Source organism: Cebus imitator, unplaced genomic scaffold (assembly GCF_001604975.1).
Source record: "Cebus imitator isolate Cc_AM_T3 unplaced genomic scaffold, Cebus_imitator-1.0 Scaffold17, whole genome shotgun sequence".
NCBI classification, from domain to species: Eukaryota; Metazoa; Chordata; class Mammalia; order Primates; family Cebidae; genus Cebus; species Cebus imitator.
In genome coordinates, this window is record NW_016107332.1 from 11,671,224 (window position 1) to 11,691,915 (window position 20,692).

A 20,692-nucleotide genomic window follows, 5' to 3' on the forward strand; every position below is an offset into this window, starting at 1 on the left:
CAGAGACTCCAAAGATTATTTTTCTGTGCATAAAAATTACTGAAAATTAGACAGTTACGGGAAATGGACCAAAAAAAAAAAAGCCAAAGATGAGAAACATTTTACATTCTAGGCCAGTGGTTAGAGGTGCAATGGCTATTGAATTATGAAAACTTGAGAGCTGCAGCCAGTCCTCACCCAGAGAAAGCCTGTGTCCCTCGCTGCCAGGGTAGCAGGCAATGCCAACATCCTCCTGGTGGCTACAGTCATGCCTTCCCCACTGTCGCCTGGAACACTGAAGAAATCTGGTTTCCTTTCCTGAGCAGCTCACATCATCCAACCATATGGGCCCTGTGCTTTCTTCAAAATGGTTGGCAGACGTTTGTTTACCATATCTGTGACAATTAAATAAACACTATGTGTAGAACTGCTGTCTCTTGTTTCAGGGAACCGCAAAACATTTAATACAAGCAATCTAATTCAGTGTCATGAGTTCAGAGGATAAGTATCTCTTATTTCTCCTACTTTGGGGGCTCAGTTTTAAGAGCTATGTTCGCTCCATCACGTTTTAATCACCTTAAAAATGTTTGATTATTTCAATGAATAACAAATGGAAAAATTAATCCTTTTTCCCCATTCATTCTTGCATTTTGCCTACAATTTATCTCACCAGAGAGAATGCAGAGATCAATCTCAGATCTCTGACCATAGAAATTGTGCAGAAAGTGAGAACACCTGTCTCATTTTGCTTCTGATGCACCCTCTGAACTCATTTGATTTCAGCAGCTTCTCTAGGCCTCTTTGGTTTTCTCTCATTCAAAATGAAAAGGGTGGATTAATTCAGTGATTGCTCAAGCACTATACCTAATCCATGATTACATTTAGATTTCAGCCCTGCAAAATCAGAATTACAATGTTCTTAGCTTTTCATAAGGTATGAAAATTCAACTTTCAAAATTTTTATTAATTATATTTGCATTCCAATTGAGTTTATTTGTAACACTGCACTACAGGAAAAAAAAATCCTAAATGTATAATAAATATACATTTATTTATATAATAGAATAGGAAAGATCTGAAAAAACTTTTTAAATTAGAAAGTAAGTCAAGCTGCACCTTCTTTCATTCTCCTGATTTTATTTCCTTTTGTTCCATAAAATCCAAACCTCCAGAAATCACTAAACTTAAAAATCTTTAAGATGTCTTTCAGTTCTAACAGTCTATAAAATCCAACTCTTATTCAGAATAATTCCCTTACTTGATGTTTTTATTATTTCTGTACTAAGAATATGAAGAGATCTTTCTATCTGGCATGAATTTTCTTCATTTTTTTCTATCTAAGTATTTATTAAATTTATTTGATAAGATGAACATTTTAATAAATTAAAACAATGAAATAATCATTCTGTGTTTTTTCCCTTTTATTTTGCTGACTAATCAAGCCTCAGCTAGAAAAGTAATAAGCCTAAATTGCATATTGCTCATTTTTAACTTATAAACCGTTTTTTTTCAAAAAATGCATCAGATTATCATCTGTCCATAGCAACTACATAACAAATAACAGGAAGTCATTCTACTTTGGAACTGCAATTGTACAAAGAAACCCAAAGTTTACCTTTTCTCATTACAAAAGAACATTCTTTTTCAAAAATTCCTTTGTAAACTCAAATGTAACACATGCTTTTACCACCTTCTAACACATTCATTTAGAGCTTTTTACACACATTATTGAGAACATTTTTAAAACAAATAAATGTGATTACACTGTGCATAGATTTGTAGACAAATAAAATATTTTTAAAAATCAGTATCAATTGTCTTCATTAATAAGGAAAAAATGTGAAAAATAAAAATAACAGGATTTACGAATCTCTCTAAATATGAAAATAGAAATAATATGATTTTATGAATCTCTCTAAATCTGTGAAAACAGTATAGTTGGTAGTCTAACAGAGATTCACTTGAATATAAAGTGATATTTATTAAGCAATTCTTGTTAATTGTCAGTATATTGTATTTATTTGGCTGTTATACCATACCCTTTTTCCCAATAATTACAATAACTTCTCCACCCAAGAAAAGTCAAAATAGGTGAAAATCATATGAATACTGTAGCTTCATGATAGCATTACTTATCATAGGAAAAAGTAAGCTAACCTAATATTAAGTAAATTACAGTATGAAAATTTGATTAATATTATCATTAAAAATTGTGACTATGTAGCAATATAAGGTTAAAAACATGAATAAAAAAATTACAGGTCCATTACTACAGCTGATATGAAGTGATGTACACAAATTATGATAATAGCATAAGGATGAAAAATTATGGAGTTTTTTTATTTTAATCATTTTCCAATGGTTTAGCATGATTTTGTAAATTTAAAAATAATATGTTTAACATGGCTTTGCCTAGCTTGAATGACGGTACTTTTTAAAGTGTAGTGAATATCTGCAATCAGCTCTAATCAAACTGAAATGAAATAATTCTACAAGTTTTTTTCAAGCATGAGACAATCACTTCGAGCCTGACATAGAAATATGGAAAACAAGAGAGAATGGGCATTCATAGCTTTCATTCAAATATTTAACTCAAAGGCATCATTTGTAGTCACTTCGACCAACTTAAGCCTTTACTCTGGAATGCATTATGTGTGTGGCATAAAATATATGTCCCAAAGTGTGATACTCAGCTTTTAAGAGAGTGAGGTCAAAGGCGAGTTCTAAAGGTCATCTCATAACAAGAGGGCTGTTTTTCTCAAAGAAAAGTGATGTTATTATCATCACATTCTGAGAAAGGGAATAACGTAATACCAAAGTACTTGACACTGGACTTCTCTGCAATTTTAGACAATGATGTCAAAACTAAAAACATCCAATAGTAATGACGTGTCAGAATAAAAATGAGCAAAGTCTTACTTGAATAGATACAAGAGTACTTATAAGTCACCCCTGGCTTCAATCAATTATTCAAGAAGAGGTGTCATGGCAAGAAAGGTAAATGAAATAAACAGCAAGGGGTGGTTATTCATCATCTTAGAAAATGTCATTACTTTTCATTGTTGTACTTAGAAATACAGGTAGGAGAGAACATGTATTTTTATTACTATAAAAATTACATGTATTTTTATTACTATAAAAAATTAGGGATTAACATAATAAGCCTTTTAACAATATAATCTGGCATTTAACTGCCTTTATATTAATGGACCTTACTTAAATCCCAACTGTCGACAAACCACGTATGTATTCAGCTCAGTCCAGCCATCATCACAGACAGTCCCCCACTGGCCGCTGTAATACACCTCCAAGAGACCCTCATGGCTGCCTTTCCCACCTGCAAGTCTGATGACCCCATCTGTGACAAGGAGGAGACACAGAGACTAAGCAAGTCAACTTTCAAAAAAAGGCAAAACAACATTTTCATTTCACAAGAAATATCACCATATTTAGGCCTCCTCTAAGCCTTTTGTTAAATTTATATTACATCTGTGCGAAATGACCCAAGGTTACTGCACTGTTACTGAAGTTTGACATAACACATTTCCATCCTAATGAAATATTATTTCCAGCCAGGCACAGTGGCTCATGCCTGTAATCCCAGCATTTTGGGAGGCTGAGATGGCTGGATCACCTGAAGTCAGGAGTTCGAGACCAGCCTGGCCAACATGGTGAAACCCCATCTCTACTAAAAATACAAAAATTAGCTGGACATGGTGTCGCACGCCTGTAGTCCCAGCTACTTGGGAGGCTGAGGTGGGAGAATCTCTTGAGCCCAAGAAGCAGAGGTTACAGTGAACAGAGATCACACCACTGCACTCCAGCCTGGACATCAGAGCAAGACTTGTCTCAGAAAAATAAAATAAAAGATACACACACACACACACACACACACACACATACACACACACACGTGTATATATGTATATATATATACACACACACACACACATACATATATATATTCTTTGCTTTTTACTTGTATTCCTATTCTCTAAGTAGGAAAATATATCCTGATATAATTTCTAAATATCTATTTAGATTTCTCTAGATTAAATAATATTTCAGTTATTTCCTATAACTTGAGTCTTAAGTCAGAGCAATACATGGCATTTAAATTTGAAAAGTAAGAAAATATAGTAACTTGGAAATAGCTCAGAATTTTAACTACAAATGAAAAAAATATACATTGAAATAAGAAGACAGAAAAAACTATTCCGGATAAAGGACAGTGTATCATGTCAAGGCATCTGTATTTGTTAGGCATTCATGAATTATAAAAACTAGAAGATATGTCTCGCCTTTGTTTTTTATTGATAATACAGATCTGAATTTGAATCTCATTAACTCAAATGATAATTAATTTGCCTACAATTCTATAAAGAGCTTCTAACCAAATAAATAGTATAATAAATGTAATTCCAAAAAAAGTAGATTTAAAAGCCATTTCCATCCAAAGTAATCCATAGATTCTCAATGAAACATATAAATAACCTTGGGTAAGGGTCACACTTTTCATGAATCTCAGGGATCTATTAAAGTAAAGGTCTCTGAGCGACAAACCATTTATTAATATACTACTTTACTGCCTGCAAAGCATCATGACATGTATTATCTCATCTGAGCATAACGGCAATGTTACAAGACTATCCTCCTTGAAGGAGAGGAAAATTGCAGTTCAAGAAAATGAAGTACTCTGGCTTAAAATCTGGCATAAATGTATTTCTACTGTGTATTAATGTGTTAATCTGCTAATAAAAACAACTGCATGTATAGAAGTATGTCAACAGAAAGATATAAATTTGGTATTTCGTAGACTCTAACAAGTTACTGATTTTCATTAAAGAAATATGTAAATAATACATTTTTTTAAAGTTCTTTTTACCAAATGGTTTCTGATGACTCAACCTCTCTTGCCTTGTCCATTTCCTTCTTCTCCCTAAACATGTAAGTACATACACATACACCAGTTTGCACTCATATATGCCCTTCTTGTAACAAACGATTCATTTTGACAAGCATGCTATCTTTGGAATAGTCTGAAAATTGTGCCCAGCAAAGTTAACTTGGTTTCTTTCACAGTGTGCTTTAATCAACAATTGCATCAATACCAGCTCTAAACACATTCTGAGTCAAGAAACATTAACAGATAAATGAACTAAAAATGTAATTATTTCATCTAATATCTGAAATGTATCATTGCACACTGATTTTGACTATTGGGTACTATATATTGCAACAAAGTCCTATTTTCTGATCCAGCTTTACAAGACTATATAGCCTTAAATTGAAAAATTCAGGAGTAACTATGAATAAAAAGAAGGTATCTTAATGTACAGTTTGCGTTCTTTTTGTTTTATTTGGTGTATTTATTTGTAAGCTCATTTGGTAATGCTGTTGAAATTAAGGAGAAGGAAAGCTGAGGTAAGCCCACATGGTACTGGGGGCAAGAACTGGTATATTAATGGAGTGAGGTCCTTACCTGTTAGAGGGGTACAGGACACTCCAGCATCTTCTTTATGGCCACAGTTGTGCTCTCCCCAGGAACTCTTCGGACATTGCTCAATTGAAAGCTCATTCCCAGTACAACGTACTTCATCCAACATAACTGGGCCAGATCCTTCCCCAAAATATGCCTGATGCCATGCTTTGGCAATGCCACTAAACAAATATAAGAACATAAGGATTCTGGATTAGACACCAAAGGTTGGTCCTTTATTTTTTTTTCCCCCAAGTGAAAGCATAATTATTAATTCCCACTTATTAATTCACTTCATAGGTCATGCATGACTTTCTGTATTTCCTTTTTGTGTATTTGTTTGTTGCCTTTTATATTTTCATCAATTTCACATGTTTCAAAGACTGCTAGGTACTCCCCAATATTTAACCTCCTTTTCTTCATTTGTAATGGAACTTCAGATTTTTAGGACAATGGCTATCCAAAATAAAGACCACATTTTTGCTTCCCCTCCTTCTTGATGACTAAGTTTGTTTGTTTGTGGAAAAGTATACATAAGATAAAATTTACCATTTTAAACGTTTTTAGTTTATAGTGATTAAGCACATTCACATAATTGTATAATATCACCACCATCCATCTCCAGAACTTTTTCATCGTCCCCAAATAAAACTTTGCTCCCAATTTGGGCACCTAAGTTTTGTTTCTGTTTTTGTTTTGTTTGAGACATAGTCTCATTCTGTCGCCCAGGCTGGAGTACAGCGGCATAATCATAGCTCACTGCAACCTTTAACTCCTAGACTTAAGCAATCCTCTCACCACAGACTTTTGAGTTGCTAGGACTACAGGTATATGCCACCACACTTGGCTAATTTTCTTTTTATTTTTTATTTTGAAGAGATGGGGTTTCAGTGTGTTGTCCAGGTTAGTCTTGAAATCCTGGCCTCAAGCCATCTTCCTACTTCAGTCTCCAAAAGTGCTGGGATTCCAGGTGTGAACCACCGCATCCAGCCATAAGTTTTGACCAGTGATATTTAGGTAGAAGTGCCATGTATTACTTGTAGGAAGTATCTTTGTTCCACCTCCTCTTCCTGACTGCAAGGATGTACAGAGCCTAGGAAGTTATCTTGGGTCATAGGGTCCCATACTAAGGATGACAGAAAGGCAAGCAAGAGAGGACCGGGTCCCTAGTGATTGTGGAACCACCAAACTACTCTTGAACTGGCTACCTCTAGTCTCTTTTCCCGAGAGTAAAATAAACTTGGCTCTAAACTTGTTTAAACTGGTGTTATTTTTAGCTCTTTGTTACTCATAGCCAAACCTATTTCTTTTTTGTTGTTGTTTTGAAAAAGGGTCTCACTCTGTTGCCCCAGCTGGAGTGCAGTGGCATGATCATGGCTTAAGGCAGCCTTGACCTCCTGGGCTCAAGTGATCCTCCCACCTCAGCCTCCTGAGTATCTGGGACTATGAGTGTATACCACCATGCCCAGTGAATTTTTAATTTTTTGTAGAGATGGGGTTTCACTATGTTGCCCAGCCTGGTCGTGAACTCCTGCACTCAAGCAATCCTCCCACCTCAACCTCCCAAAGTGACAGGATTACAAGTATGAGCCACCACGTCTGGCAGCCAAGTCTATTTCTAACAAAAACATCTCTTTATTCAAATTTATTTGTAGTGAATTTACTTCTCCCACAATTCAAAGTGATGGTATATTCTTAGAACCCCAGATTTAAGTGAAGATCACAAACCTGTCAAAATGATTAATAATTTCAGATACTGCATTTTCAGTCCTTTTTAGGCTTTTAATTTTTAGACTATAATACTTATATTTTTAGTTTGTTTTTCAATGACACTGCATCTATTCCCCCATTATTTTAGCTGCTCTTTTCTTATAGCATTATAACTTCAGAATTTACAACAAAAATATATTAAAGAAAAAAAGTTTGCTAAATGATTGTAATACCCCAGTAATGGTAAAGTCTTAGATATCAATTTTGTGGCTAAAAAGGAGCCTGACTAATTTTACTAGATACCATGGAAGTTTCCTTTAAACGAACACATCTAAGAAAACAAAACATCTAAAAGTTAAAACCTATTTTAGTATCATTAGAGGGCTGGACGCAGTGGCTCATGACTGTAATCCCAGCACTTGTGGAGGCCAAGGAGGGTGGACTGCTTGAGCTCAGGAATTTGAGACCAGCCTGGGCAACAGGGCAAAACCCCATCTGTACAAAAACATACAAAAATTAGCCAGGCATGGTGGCACACACTTGTGGTTCCAGCTACTTGGGAGGCCGAGGTGGGAGGGTCACTGGAGCCCAGGAAGTCAAGGCTGCAATGAGCCATAATCATGCCACTGTACTCCAGCCTAGGTGACAGAGTAAGATCCTGTCTCAAAATAACAATAATAACAACAACAACAACAACATCATTAGAGTAAATACTTAGGGAATGTTCCATCATTGCCTAACTCACTTTCAGTTTAAAATTCAAAGGCTGTGCCAAGAGGAAGGATAAAGGAATATTACAGGAGGTATAGAGGAAGATGAGGAAAAGAAGATTGCTTAAGGAAGGTATTTTTATGGAGTTGACATTTTAAAATTTAGAATCCTGACACTTGAATCACTATCTGATATTTAACACAGCGGACTCTGAGCAATCTGACCCAACAAAAATTAAAGACTAATATCTAGAACTAATAAGACAAATCTGAGGAAAACATTTGGAATTCTAACACAAATAATATTGGAGTCCTAACACAAAGGAACCCTAACACAAATGATATTGTCAAAATGACAATTTTGTGAGTGAATTTGTTTGTTTTGCTAAGGGAAATGTAACGGCAGAACAGAAAGTCATGTCTACTCTGGAAAGAAGCAATAAAAGCTCAATTAATAGGATTGTTCTATATAACGTTTACAGTTGTTTCAAAGTATGTCTATATGCCTGTAGAAGAGTACGCTAATCATGTATAAATATTTGTATATTAATGACCATGTCAAAAAACTTGTATTTTCCAAGCTCAGTCTTTGAAGTGGGCAAATACATGTGGACATAGACTCTGAGGTTCCAATTTGGGCTCTATCTTCAACAAGCTGGGCTACCTTGGGGAAGTTACTAAAACCTTCCAGGCCCAGAATGCAACACCGGAACACAGAGATGATAAGGGCTAATTTGCAGGTTTGTAGGAATTAAACAGATGCAAAGTAGGAGCTCAATAAATGCTGGTTCCCTTCCCTCTTTTAGCACTGTTAAGGAATTCCCACATATCCCCGACAGTTGATAAATAATATATCTTTCACTGCTAAGCAATTTATCTAAAGACCATTTGGTATTTAGTTTAAACAAACACTATAGTTTTTACTTTCCTTCATCCCCAAAAAGTAAAGTTGGGGGAATGGTGAGGAAGAAAGGATCAATCAATATTTTAACATTTTCTGGTTTTAATGTTGTTTAATTAATTAATTTATTTATTTTAAAGTAAATTTCAAGGGAATATTTATGGAAGTAATTTATGGCCTATAAGAGACTGAACAAATGCATGTCTGTGCTATTTTGTATTACAGATTACAAGATGATGGCCCAGAAGACTATGAAGTAAGCTCTGACTTGCATCACTAAACTTCGGATTTTCCTGTGGTAGAGCTATATCTAATCAGGGGGAAACATTTTCAAATATTTTAATGCACATAAAGTATTTTATCTAAAAATTTGTTGTTCCAAAATAAAACTTTCTGTGCAATGAAAGTATTGATGTTCCTAGAAAAATATGTTTTAAACCAAAATAATCTTGCAATAGTATTCTACAAGGCTATAAAAAAAATTCAACTGTTTTAAAAATTACTTATAGTAGAAAATATATCCTCTCCCAAAGAAAATATGTTTATATAACATTTACAATAGGCTGGGTGCCATGGCCCACACCTGTAATCCCAGAACTTTGGGAGGCCGAGGCAGCTGGATCACCTGAGGTCAGGAGTTCGAGACCAGCTTGGCCAATGTGGTAAAACCCTGTCTCTACTAAAAATGCAAAACTTAGCTGGGCATGGTGGCATGCACCTGTAATCCTAACTACTTGAGAGGATGAGGTAGGAGAATCACAGTGAGTGAGACGAGATGGCACCACTGCACTCCAGCCTACCAGGGCAACACAGCGAGACTCCATCTAAAAAAAAAATTACAATGCATTAAACAAGAGAAAAGCTTAACACTCACAGAAAATAAAATTCAAAGATCATTTAAAAGGTGTAATTCCCAGAATTTGAGGGTGGAAGATGAGTAACTGAAATGTATTGTTTTTAATATGTTTATGTATATACTAACATTGGCTCAAAGAAAAAAACTGCTTGGAGTTGTGTGCATGAGACCTGTGGCTCCTTTTTACAATGAAGAGAGAGGATAGGAGAGAAGAAGCCCTTGGTTACTCAAGAGGAGAGGTCAGCAAAATACGACCTGTGCACCAAATCCAGCATGCTATATTTTTATGTTGCTCATGAGTGGAGTGGTTTTTAAATTTTATAAATGTCAGGAAAAATAATCAAAACAAGAATATAATTTGTGATGTGCAAAATCAAGCGAGATCCAAATTTTACTGTCCAGAAACAAAGTTTTATTGGAACGATGCCAAACACATTCCCAAGTTTTTGTCTGCGGCTGCTTTCATGCTACAGTGGCCCCGCTGAGTAGTTGCAAAGTCTATTTACTCTCTGGCCGTTTACAGAAAAATTGTGCAGACCCCTGCTCTAGAGGAAAGAGATTAATGAAAGCAAATATGGAAACTGCCTTAGAAAACACTGAGAGTTTAAGGACAAAATGGGAGGAGACATGATGACTGATGGAGAAGCCAGATAGGAAAGCTATAGAGAAAGGCAAATTAACAGCCTTCTTGGATCTTTGCCCTGAGATAAATGCCACACACAAAAAAAAATCTGTTAAGGAAAATTTCAATGGGTATAATTCATTGAGCCAGAATTAGGTGCTATAAGGAAACCTGGGACCAATATGGAAGAATATAAAATTTGATCCCAAACTCATAACAAAAAGATGACATCCAGATGGCTTAAATATAGGAAAGAAAAAAGAAAGAAAGAAGGGAGGGAGAAAGAAGCAAGAGAAAGGAAGAAGAGAGAAGGAAGGAAGGAGGGAAGGAAAAAAGAAAAGAAAGAAAAGTAAAAAGTTACTATACTAAATTATAGGAACATAGTTCTTACAACATTGGATGTAAGAGAGAATTCCTAGGAAACCCAGAAGTCAGAAAACAAAAATTAAAAAAGTTAAAGTCAACAACACACAAATTGAAAACTGCTATACAGCAGAACACACCATAATCAGAGTCAAAATGCAAACCAACAGACTGGAAGAAATATTTGCAATTTGCAAAAAAGCGTCCTAGAAATGAATAATAGTAATAACTTGTTATATATATATATATATATATATATATATATATATACATGCACACATTTCAGTTACAGTTTATATGTGTGTGTGCATGTGTGTGCATATATATATATATATATGTATATATATTTTTTAAGATAGGGTCTGGTCTTGTCTGTGTGTATCTGCACACACACACACATATATATTTTTTAAGACAGGGTCTGGTTCTGTCACCCAGGCTGTCCAATGGCACACTCTTGGATCACTGTAACCTCTGCCTCCCAGGCTCAAGCCATCCTCCCACCTCAGCTTCCCAAGTAGCTGAGACTACAGGCACATGCCACCATGCCCAGCTAATTTTTATATTTTTTGTAAAGACAGAGTTTCTCCATGTTGCCCAGTCTGGTCTCAAACTCCTGAACTCAAGCAATCTGCCCACCTTGGCCTCCCAAAGTGCTAGGACATTATTACATTTTAATGAAATACAAAGAAACCAACTTAAAAAAAAAAAATAGAAAATAGAGAGGATCCAGCTATTCACAGAAGAAGAAACATCCATGGCCAGTGACCATAGGATAAGATGCTCAAGATCACTGGTGGTAAAATTAAACAATAATGCATGCTTACCTATCAAATTTTGGAGATTTAAAATATTAATACCACTTTCATACAATCTTTGGGCTAAAAGGCAACAAACCAAAGGCTTTTAATTCTCTAGTAAAAGTAACAAACAAGCCCTAAAGTCATGCATTCGCTGAGAATACGCTGATAGGCTGAGGAAGGGGTACTGAAATACATTGTGTTTCAAATACATTAATGACTATATGACACACTTTCAAGGAAAAAGCAAAAGTCCTGGTTAATTGCCTTCAAACTAGGCCCATTCCTTAAAGGAGATTACAAGATAGGAGAGTAGAAGCCCCAAACATTGACTCTGGGGATATTATCTATTTTTAAATACTCTCTGAAGATACCACTTCGTACAAAGGACATGATTTCGTTCTTTTTTATGACTACATGGTATTCTATGGTATACATGTACTGATGTTTCTTTATCCAATCCACCACTGATGAGCAGCAACAGGGAAGAAGGTGGAGGCCATAATCCTAGGCAAATTAACACAGGAACAGAAAACCAAGTACCACATATTCTCATTTATAAGTGGGAGCTAAATATTAAACACACATGAACATAAACACAACAGCAACAGACATGGCTACTGGGAGATGAGAGGCGGTGGTTGAAAAACTACCTATTGGTATTATGATTATTACATGGATCCAATATACCCATGAAAATTAAAACTGAAAATTAAAAAAAAATTACTTGGGTGTTTTATTTTCTTCTTATCCATTTCTGTATTTTTATTATTTTAATGATATAAAAATGTTTAAGCAAAATAAACTAATCAGAAAACCCAACAGAATAAACTTGAGAACAACAACAAAAAAATTAACCAGGAAACTATAATGTAACACAAAATCAGATTTTCTAGCTAACTTTTTAGTTTATTAAAATTAAGAAAATAGTATTTACATATTCACATATTTCTTCAGCCAGTCACTATATTTCTTAGTACCCAGAACTGTGCTGGCTTTCAAGAGAATATCAAAAAAAACAAAAAACAAACAAACAAAAAAAACTGAGGACTCCTCTTTCAAAGAGTCATACATTACAATATTGAGGAAATCAACATAAAACTCATGAACTCATTCAAGTAAATGCAATGTGAATTTAATAAAGCTGTATGTTCTCTGTCCTTTATGGAAATTATTTCCACACCAGCCCCAGCAGTTCATTTGTAATAAGAGCTACAATGTTGCCTACTTTTTTACCCTCTGACAAACTGTAAATAAATTTTTGGAGCAGAAGTACTCTGAGTACTCAGAAGTACCCTGAGTCACTTTCTGTGTAAAAACATTTCGCCTAGATAACAGTATTCCCCAATACTGAACTGGTTCTATTTCTGATCCCTATTCAAAACATTCTTAAATCTATTTATCTAATCAAATTGTATTAATACAAAATTTTTACTTTTGTTTCCACATACACAGAGAAAGCCCAAATAAAAGGCACCATCTGACTAAATCCCAGGCTTAGCTACTGTTTTGAGGTAGACCTAGAATAGAGTTAGGCCATTCTATTGAATAATGTAATTATTTATTAGGTTGTAAACGATTGGCTCTTTAACTGCAATTATCAGTTTGTGCCACATCCAGAGTTTGTAATCTATGGATGAAAAAGCTCGTTTTTTAATATTCTAGATTTTTCTCTAGAAAACAATCCCCTCCATCTCCAACAATATTTGATGTGTATCAAATGCTTCCTGTATGCCTGGAAACTGGTCTAACAGTGCTTTTAGGCATATTAACTCATTTCATCCTCCCTACAACCCAATGATGCTATAATACCAAATTTACCAATAAGAAAACGGACGCTCAAAAGTTAAATAATTTGTCCAACATTACACCACTACTAGATGGTAAAATGTGTCTGACTACAGAGCAGACTGAAACACTGAGCATTCCTACAGCCTCCTGGAATGTTGTCAACTCATGGCTGATGGCACCTCAAATACAGTCTATCTAAAATACCTTCTGTATCATTTTCTTCTTAAATTTAACTTTCTCTCTTGACTTCCCTATTTCTTTCAGCCCTATATTTGTATTTATTATTATTAATACCTGGTCATTTTACAAATAATGTAACATAAAAGAAAAAAATCCTAAATTGGGAGCCATAAACCTCAAGACTCCACCTGCCACTAACAGTGTGACTTCAGGAATACTATGTAATCTCAGTGGGCCTAACTTCCTCAACTGTTAAACAAGTTCTCTTTCCTGCTCATTAATTCTTATACCAGGCTATCTTTGTTGTAAAGTTTATACCAGGGGTGTCCAATCTTTTGGCTTCCCTGGGCCACATTAGAAGAAGGCTTATCTTGGGACACACATCAAATACACTTACACTAAAAATAGTTGAAAAAAAAAAAAAAAAAAAAAAAAACTCATAATGTTTTAAGAAAGTTTACGAATTTATGTTGGGCCACATTTATAGCTGTCCTAGGCTGCATGTGGCCTGCAGGCGATGGGTTGGACAAGCTTGGTTTATACAATATTTTTTAAAATTTAATGAACAGTAAAATAAAAGAGCAAAGAAAAAAAAGTTTTTAAACAGGGTCTCACTCTGTCACCCATGCTAATCACTTCTCTGCCTTTTGGCTAAGATCAAGTGTAGTATCTGTCACCCATGCTAGAGTGCACTGGTGCAATTACAACTCATTGTAGCTTCAACCTCCTGGATACATGATCCTCCCACCTCAGCCTCCCGAGTAGCTGGGACCACCAGTATGTGCCACCACAACTGGCTAATTTTTTTTTCCTGTAGAGATGGGGGTCTCACTATGTTACCAAGGCTGGTCTGGAACTACTGGGTTCAAGCAGTCCTCCCACTTCAACCCCACAAAGTGTTGGGATTATAGGAGTCAGTGTCCATGCCTGGCAAAAAAACAATTTTTAAAGAACAGTTTATATCAGAAGAATTTGTATTCTAACTACTCAATAATTTGGTTCTATATAATTTTACAACAAAAAAGTAAAAATGAAAATGCCCTAAGAGGAAAGAAAGTGTCCACAAATTTTAAATTCCCATGTAAGTTATGGCACATCCACAAAATAAAATATGATGTCACAGTACAAAACTCTTTTAAGAGTTTTGAAAGACATGGAAAATGCTTTTAATGTTAAGCACATAAAAAGGAACTTTAATTAAAATGTCTCCACCTAAACTTCACTGGGTCCATATGCATTCGCAAGTTATCTAATTTTCTAACATCTGGCTGCCTCCTTTCCCGCTGCTCATCTTTCTCCAAGTTCTGGATTAATCAAATTTAAGTATCTTAAGTATAATAATTCCTTTTGCATTTAGGAAGCTTGCCAGCTACCAAAATATACAGACACCATTAAAAGATGAAGGTCAACAGTGACAGTATCTCATAAAGAAACTGTAACCACTACTCCAGAAAAGCATGATGTAGTTTTCCTGTGGGAATTCAACAAAGCAAATAAGACTGAGATGAAATTTGCTTAAGAACGAATCTTAAATTGAGACAAGCAACAATAATGCATCTGCTATCAACCATGTGCCGTTAAAAACGATCTCTTCTGAAAGTACTTAGCCTTTAAATGAGAAAAACAAATTATAGAGAAAGAAGAGTTGTAGAGTTTTAATGCAAACTTATGAGAGAACTGTAAAATCAAGTGCAGGAAAGGTAAACGAAGAATGTCAGCTCAGAGCATCAGAGTACTTATAATAAAAACAAATCTCTACAAAGCTGGATTGTTGTTTGTTACAAGTACTTGCAGAGGATTTTTGCTTGTATATTTTAATCACTTTTCCAAAGAATCCCCTCATACGAAAAACAGCAACGAGCTAATCTTTCAGAAAGGCTCCAAGAGTTTACTTCACCCATGAGTGTGTTCAACATTAACATACCCTTCCTTGTGATTCTATCTGTATTTTCTTTCTATGTAACTGACTGTCATCATCAATATGGCCTTTGCTTAAGAACTGTTTCTATTTACGTGAAAAAAAAATATTTGTCTCTCAATAAAGAACTCTGTATTACAACATGAATTTCTATTTTTATTTTTTAGAGACAGAGTCTTGCTGTCTCTGTCCAGGCTGGAATACAGTGATGTGATGATGGCTCACAGCAGCCTCAACCTCCTGCGCTCAAGTAATCCTCCCACCTCAGCCTTCCTAGTGGTTGGGACTATAGTTGTGCTCCACCACACCTGGCTAATTAAAAAAAAATTTTTTTTTGTAGACGTGGGATCTGGCTATATTGCCCAGTCTAGCCTTCATGCTATCCTCCCACCTTGGCGTCCCAAAGCATAAACCACTGTACCTGGCCACAACACGAATTTTTGGAATCACTTCAATAACTGGTAACGTAACTAATATTCAGTGTGTCACTTAAATGTTCTGTGCATTTTTCTAAGCAACAAAAGCTTGCCTTTTCCCACAGAAATATATTAATAATCAAAAATGCCTTATAGTTTAAACTTAGAATAATCCATATTATAACTGATAATATTAAAAATGCCATTACTATACCCTTAAAGTTCTTAATATTTTTGGCAGAGAAATAGGTTTCTTAGTAACTCACATGAAAATCAATTAGCACATCACTGAACACATAACTGATAACCCAGCGAATACACATATATACACATTAGAGTGTTTTAAAAATATAGAAGTTCATAGATACAGCTAACTAAATAGAAATTCCAGATAGGAGAATAGTGTTTGATGTTCTGTCACTACCAAATGTTGTTTACTTTGAATGTTTAGCAATATCTTTGAAATATAAAAGTACTAATTAGAGTGATGTTGATAGCCAATGTATATTGTACTTACTATGTGTGCTAACTGCTTGTAGATACAAAACCCTATAAATTAAGAAATACGTTATAGATGAGAATTGCAACTAAGAGATATTCTGTAGCTTTTCTCAACTCCAAAAGTGTGATTTCAATGCAGGTTTTTCAGAGTCCAGAATATATGCCCATAATCATATGCTATGCTGACTCCAACAGCAGCACCTGGAAACTTTGAGAAAATTGGTCTTGAAATTGATACCCAGTCAAAACACTTTTTAAAAAATCTTGTTTTGGCCAGGCGCAGTGGCTCATGCCTGTAATCCCAGCACTTTGGGAGGCCGAGGTGGGCAGATCACAAGGTCAGGAGATCGAGATCATCCTGGCCCAACATGGTGAAACCCCATCTCTACCACAACACAAAAAATTAGCCAGGTGTGGTGGGGTGTGCCTGTAGTCCCACTATTCAGGAGGCTGAGGCAGGGGAATCACTTGAATCTGGGAGGCGGAGATTGCAGTGAGCCAAGATCATGCCACTGCACTCCAGTCTGGCAACAAAGTGAGACTCTGTCTTAAAAAAAAAAAAAAAAAATTGTCTCAAAAATGTTCTTGTTAGGTTTTCAAAAAAACCAAGAAGCCCCATTCCTGACTAACCCAAATAAAATGTTCATATCATAGTAAACAATGCCGGTAATCCTAACAAAACCTACTAACACAGGATTTGCTGTGTTTGTTCCTGTCCCACATATGAACTATAAATTAGCATTTAGGTCCCATAGTCAGTTACAGATGGAAATGTAACTTTACAGTGAAAGATCAGGCTGATATCACTTAAGCCAGTGCTCAATGTCAGCCTCATCTGTGGGGAAAACCAGAGTTTTTCGTGATTCCTGGTGAGATGCAAGATGAGAACATATCACCTGTGATGATTTCCAGACAAAATGTTTGCTTCGTTCTAATCATGCCTTTAAACCAAAACTCTAATTTTATGAATTACAAGAACCAGAGTAGTAAACTAAATGACACCAGGAAGAAAAAATGAGACAAATTCAGAAGATGGGACATTTTCCAAAACAACTGGCCTAGTGTCTTCAACAAGACAGTGTTAGGGAAAAACAAAACAAAACAATAAAACAAACAAAAAAAAAACATTAAAAAAAATCCAGGCCTTTCTAAAGTAAAAGAGACTTAAGAACATAACATCCAGATTGCTCCTGGACTAAATTCTCCTTCAGAAGGACACTGTAGGGGTAACTCTGAAAATTTGAATAAGATGAAGTATTAGACAATATTAAGAATGACTACCAATGATTAGTTGTGATAATGATAATTTGACTACATAGAACAATGTTCTCATTTGCAAGAGGTGCGTGCTGAAGTGTTCATAGACAAAGTGTTAAAATGTCTATATTTTACTTTAAAATACTTCAATATAACATAGAATTTTGGAAAAAAGAGCCAATTATTTAAAAATACAAAAAAAATTGAAGCATAAAAATGGTTCAAGGTTCAATACTCATGCTCCAGTCAAGGATTATAGTTAACTGGACACATGGACAGGGAAGAACAGGCCTCCCCATCACTGGCTCCTCAGTGCTAAATGAAATATTTTTAAAATCTGAAGAAAATTATTAAATTTTAAAAGATCCCCCAATATAATTTTAGAGAAACTTTTAGCCTTGTTATATACCAATGTTCAGAATCACTAAAGAGAGGGATTAGGAGGTCTAATATTATAATATTCCAGAATAATCCCAACTGAGGCAACCTGGAATGTCAATTTTCAGACTGCTGTTTCATGACATAGGCTTCCTTTCCAACCCTACAGGGAAAATATTTCCTTTGTACATCAATAAACATCCTTTGTTCTACGCACATACCTAACAAGGAAGTGAAGTTCAAAAGTTTAGACAATATTTCAGGACTACAAGTTAAACTGAGTTACTAGTGTTTCATCATATGGAATTTGATTAAGTTGACAGTGCTGGTTACTACCTAAGAGTAACATAGACTACTAATGAGAAGCAGTAAAAGCTTAGATTCTTTGTGACATAAAATCAGCCTCATTCAGATACAAGCAGGTTAAACCTACAGAGTACATGTAGCTACTCTTAAGGAAGCCTATAGCCCTACTACAAAGATCAAAAGGTAGCTTTTTCTATTTGTTGAAGGAAATGTGCAATTTAAACAAACAGCACCTGCTTTTGGGTATGGAAATAATATATTCAAAAGTTTAACCAAAACAAGAGCAATAAAAACAAACCTGAGGCCCAGCTGCCTGCAGATCACTTCCGCATCGGCATCATCCCATTGGTCATCACAGACGGTTCCCCACTGGCCAGCATGGTAGAGCTCCACCCGGCCTTCATGCACACTGCTGCCCCCAGCAAGGCGAATGATGGGGAATGCTGGGCCTGTGCAATGTGAAATTAAAAACAAGCAAAATCTATGCATTTACACCGATTGATAAGATTAGGTATAATCTATATTTTTTGCCATTCTCAATAATTAAATATTTATTATACCACACCGGTGATATGGACATACATATGTATATCTAATATATCACGGTAATCTTGGCCAATTAAAATGTACCAAATTGAATTACATGAATACAAGTAACTCAGGAGGAAATGGTTTGAATTCACTTTTACCCAATAACCACAGAAACCAGAAAATGCACACTCAAAATCTGCAGATTACTGGAAACATGTTTGATTTTTATGGCATTAGAGTGGTGGCATTGATTTTTTTATTTACAGTAACTTGAGCATTACCAATATGTCATTAAAAATGACACATGTTTATAACATACTTGTTTTCAGTATACAATTATTTATGTATTTGTAGAAATCAACACAAAGTTAATATCTAACTCATTATAACAAGTTGCTGGACATCATGGCCAGTACCTCAACAGAACAACATTGAAACTATTTGGGCATGAATGAGTTCATATCCATTTTCTCTGATAAGGACCATCAACTGTGATTATATTCTTATAACCTGCAATGCCCTGATCTAGCCCTTGTCAGACTATGAACTTTTCTGTCTCTTCTCTGCCTTGGCTAAGACAGCACACTAAGGGACTTCCTATTACTCTGCCTAATTCTGCTTTCCTGAGAGTATTTACTTAAATCTAAAATTGTCACTGATTTACTGTTTACATGGCAATTGTCTCTCTCCTCTTGGCTAGAATGAGGACAGAGACACCGTATTCCTTTTCACCTGTTTATTTCAGGTACCTAGTATACAGAAGCATATAATCACTACTTATTGACTGCCTCAACTGGCAAGCAATGCTGAAAACCTAGAAAAGATAGCCCAAACAAGAAAAAATAATTGCAACATCCATTCATTAATTTCTGATTAACAAACAGATATCAGACATATGCCTTGTACAAGGTGTTATGATCAGTGTGGCAGGACTTTCGAAGGGAAACTGACACTAGACAGACCCTGCCCTCAAGAAGTTTACTGCCTAAAGGCATAGATAAAAACAAGTACAGATAAGAAACCCTACAGTGGTTCAGAAGCAAAGGATTTTACTGATGGCGGGACATAGTTAGGGAATTGCTTGTGAAAAAGCTATTTTTTTAAGAAGGCCAAGATAGCTGGGATTTGGAAGTCAGAGATAAGGGAAGTGTATTCAGGCCACTTGAACACTGTGAAAAGAAAGAAGCACAAAGCTGAATGTGTCTGGTAAAGAGTAAGGCAGTCTAATTTTACTAAAATAAAGGATGTAATATGGTAAAAATTAACAGACTGGGTCCCTAGTTGTACTTTTTGCCAAATACTAATCATTTATCTGTATGAAATATGCTTCTAATTTTCCACAGTGTAACAAGCAGTAAATGGCATTTGGATATGCACACTTAAATTCAAATATCATATTTGAGTTTTGTACATGTGCTGTCAAAGCAAGCACTCATATTCCAGTTTTATAACAGAGATTTAGATTAGTGAATATCTGCATATACTGTTTACTTGTATAAGTTAACTATCACTTACAATTTGTTAATGGATAAAGATAGGTTTAATACATACAGCTGAATGATGGTAATATAATTCTCAGAAATTATAATGTTTACTTTTCCCTTAAAAAACTTGCAAAATGTGAAAAAAATATTGAAAAACATGTATACACTCTTAATATACTTTTCCGCACCTGGTAAGCTTGGAGAAAACAGAAAAAAAATTTTAAGAGAAAATTTAAAACCATCTAGAACCTAGACTGTTTATGGCATACCACCTTTCACTCTTCTATGTTGTGTTTTATTTTAAAATGTGGTTTTTCTTTTTGGCTAATTGTTAAAATATAAAAAATACTGAAAAGCACAAGGACAAGATTTAGTTACCAGCCCCATCCTTCCAACAAAAGCAAAAATCATCTGAAAGAAAATTTAGTAAAGCAATTGACTCATATTTAGCTTATAGATAATTAAACTCCCCACATGTTTTCATTTAGATTGCTGCTAGTTTCTGTATCC

General features: G+C 35.1%; 1 protein-coding gene and 1 pseudogene across 2 annotated transcripts in view; one reads left to right on the plus strand and one right to left on the minus strand.

The window, feature by feature from the left end:
• PRSS12 (serine protease 12) overlaps positions 1–20,692 on the minus strand; it is a 77,901-nt gene that overhangs the window by 37,838 nt on the left and 19,371 nt on the right. Inside the window, exons 4-8 of one of the 2 annotated variants that reach the window (XM_037732281.1) lie at positions 18,466–18,616; positions 5,462–5,640; positions 4,865–4,918; positions 3,196–3,337; positions 178–374 (exon numbers count right to left, since the gene is read on the minus strand). In XM_037732281.1, the coding sequence (XP_037588209.1) occupies positions 178–374; positions 3,196–3,337; positions 4,865–4,918; positions 5,462–5,640; positions 18,466–18,616 (723 nt within the window). The remainder of the gene's footprint in view (positions 1–177; positions 375–3,195; positions 3,338–4,864; positions 4,919–5,461; positions 5,641–18,465; positions 18,617–20,692) is intronic. The other variant, XM_017510683.2, reaches the window with a different exon arrangement.
• On the plus strand, positions 14,023–14,120 carry LOC119468576 (annotated as a pseudogene).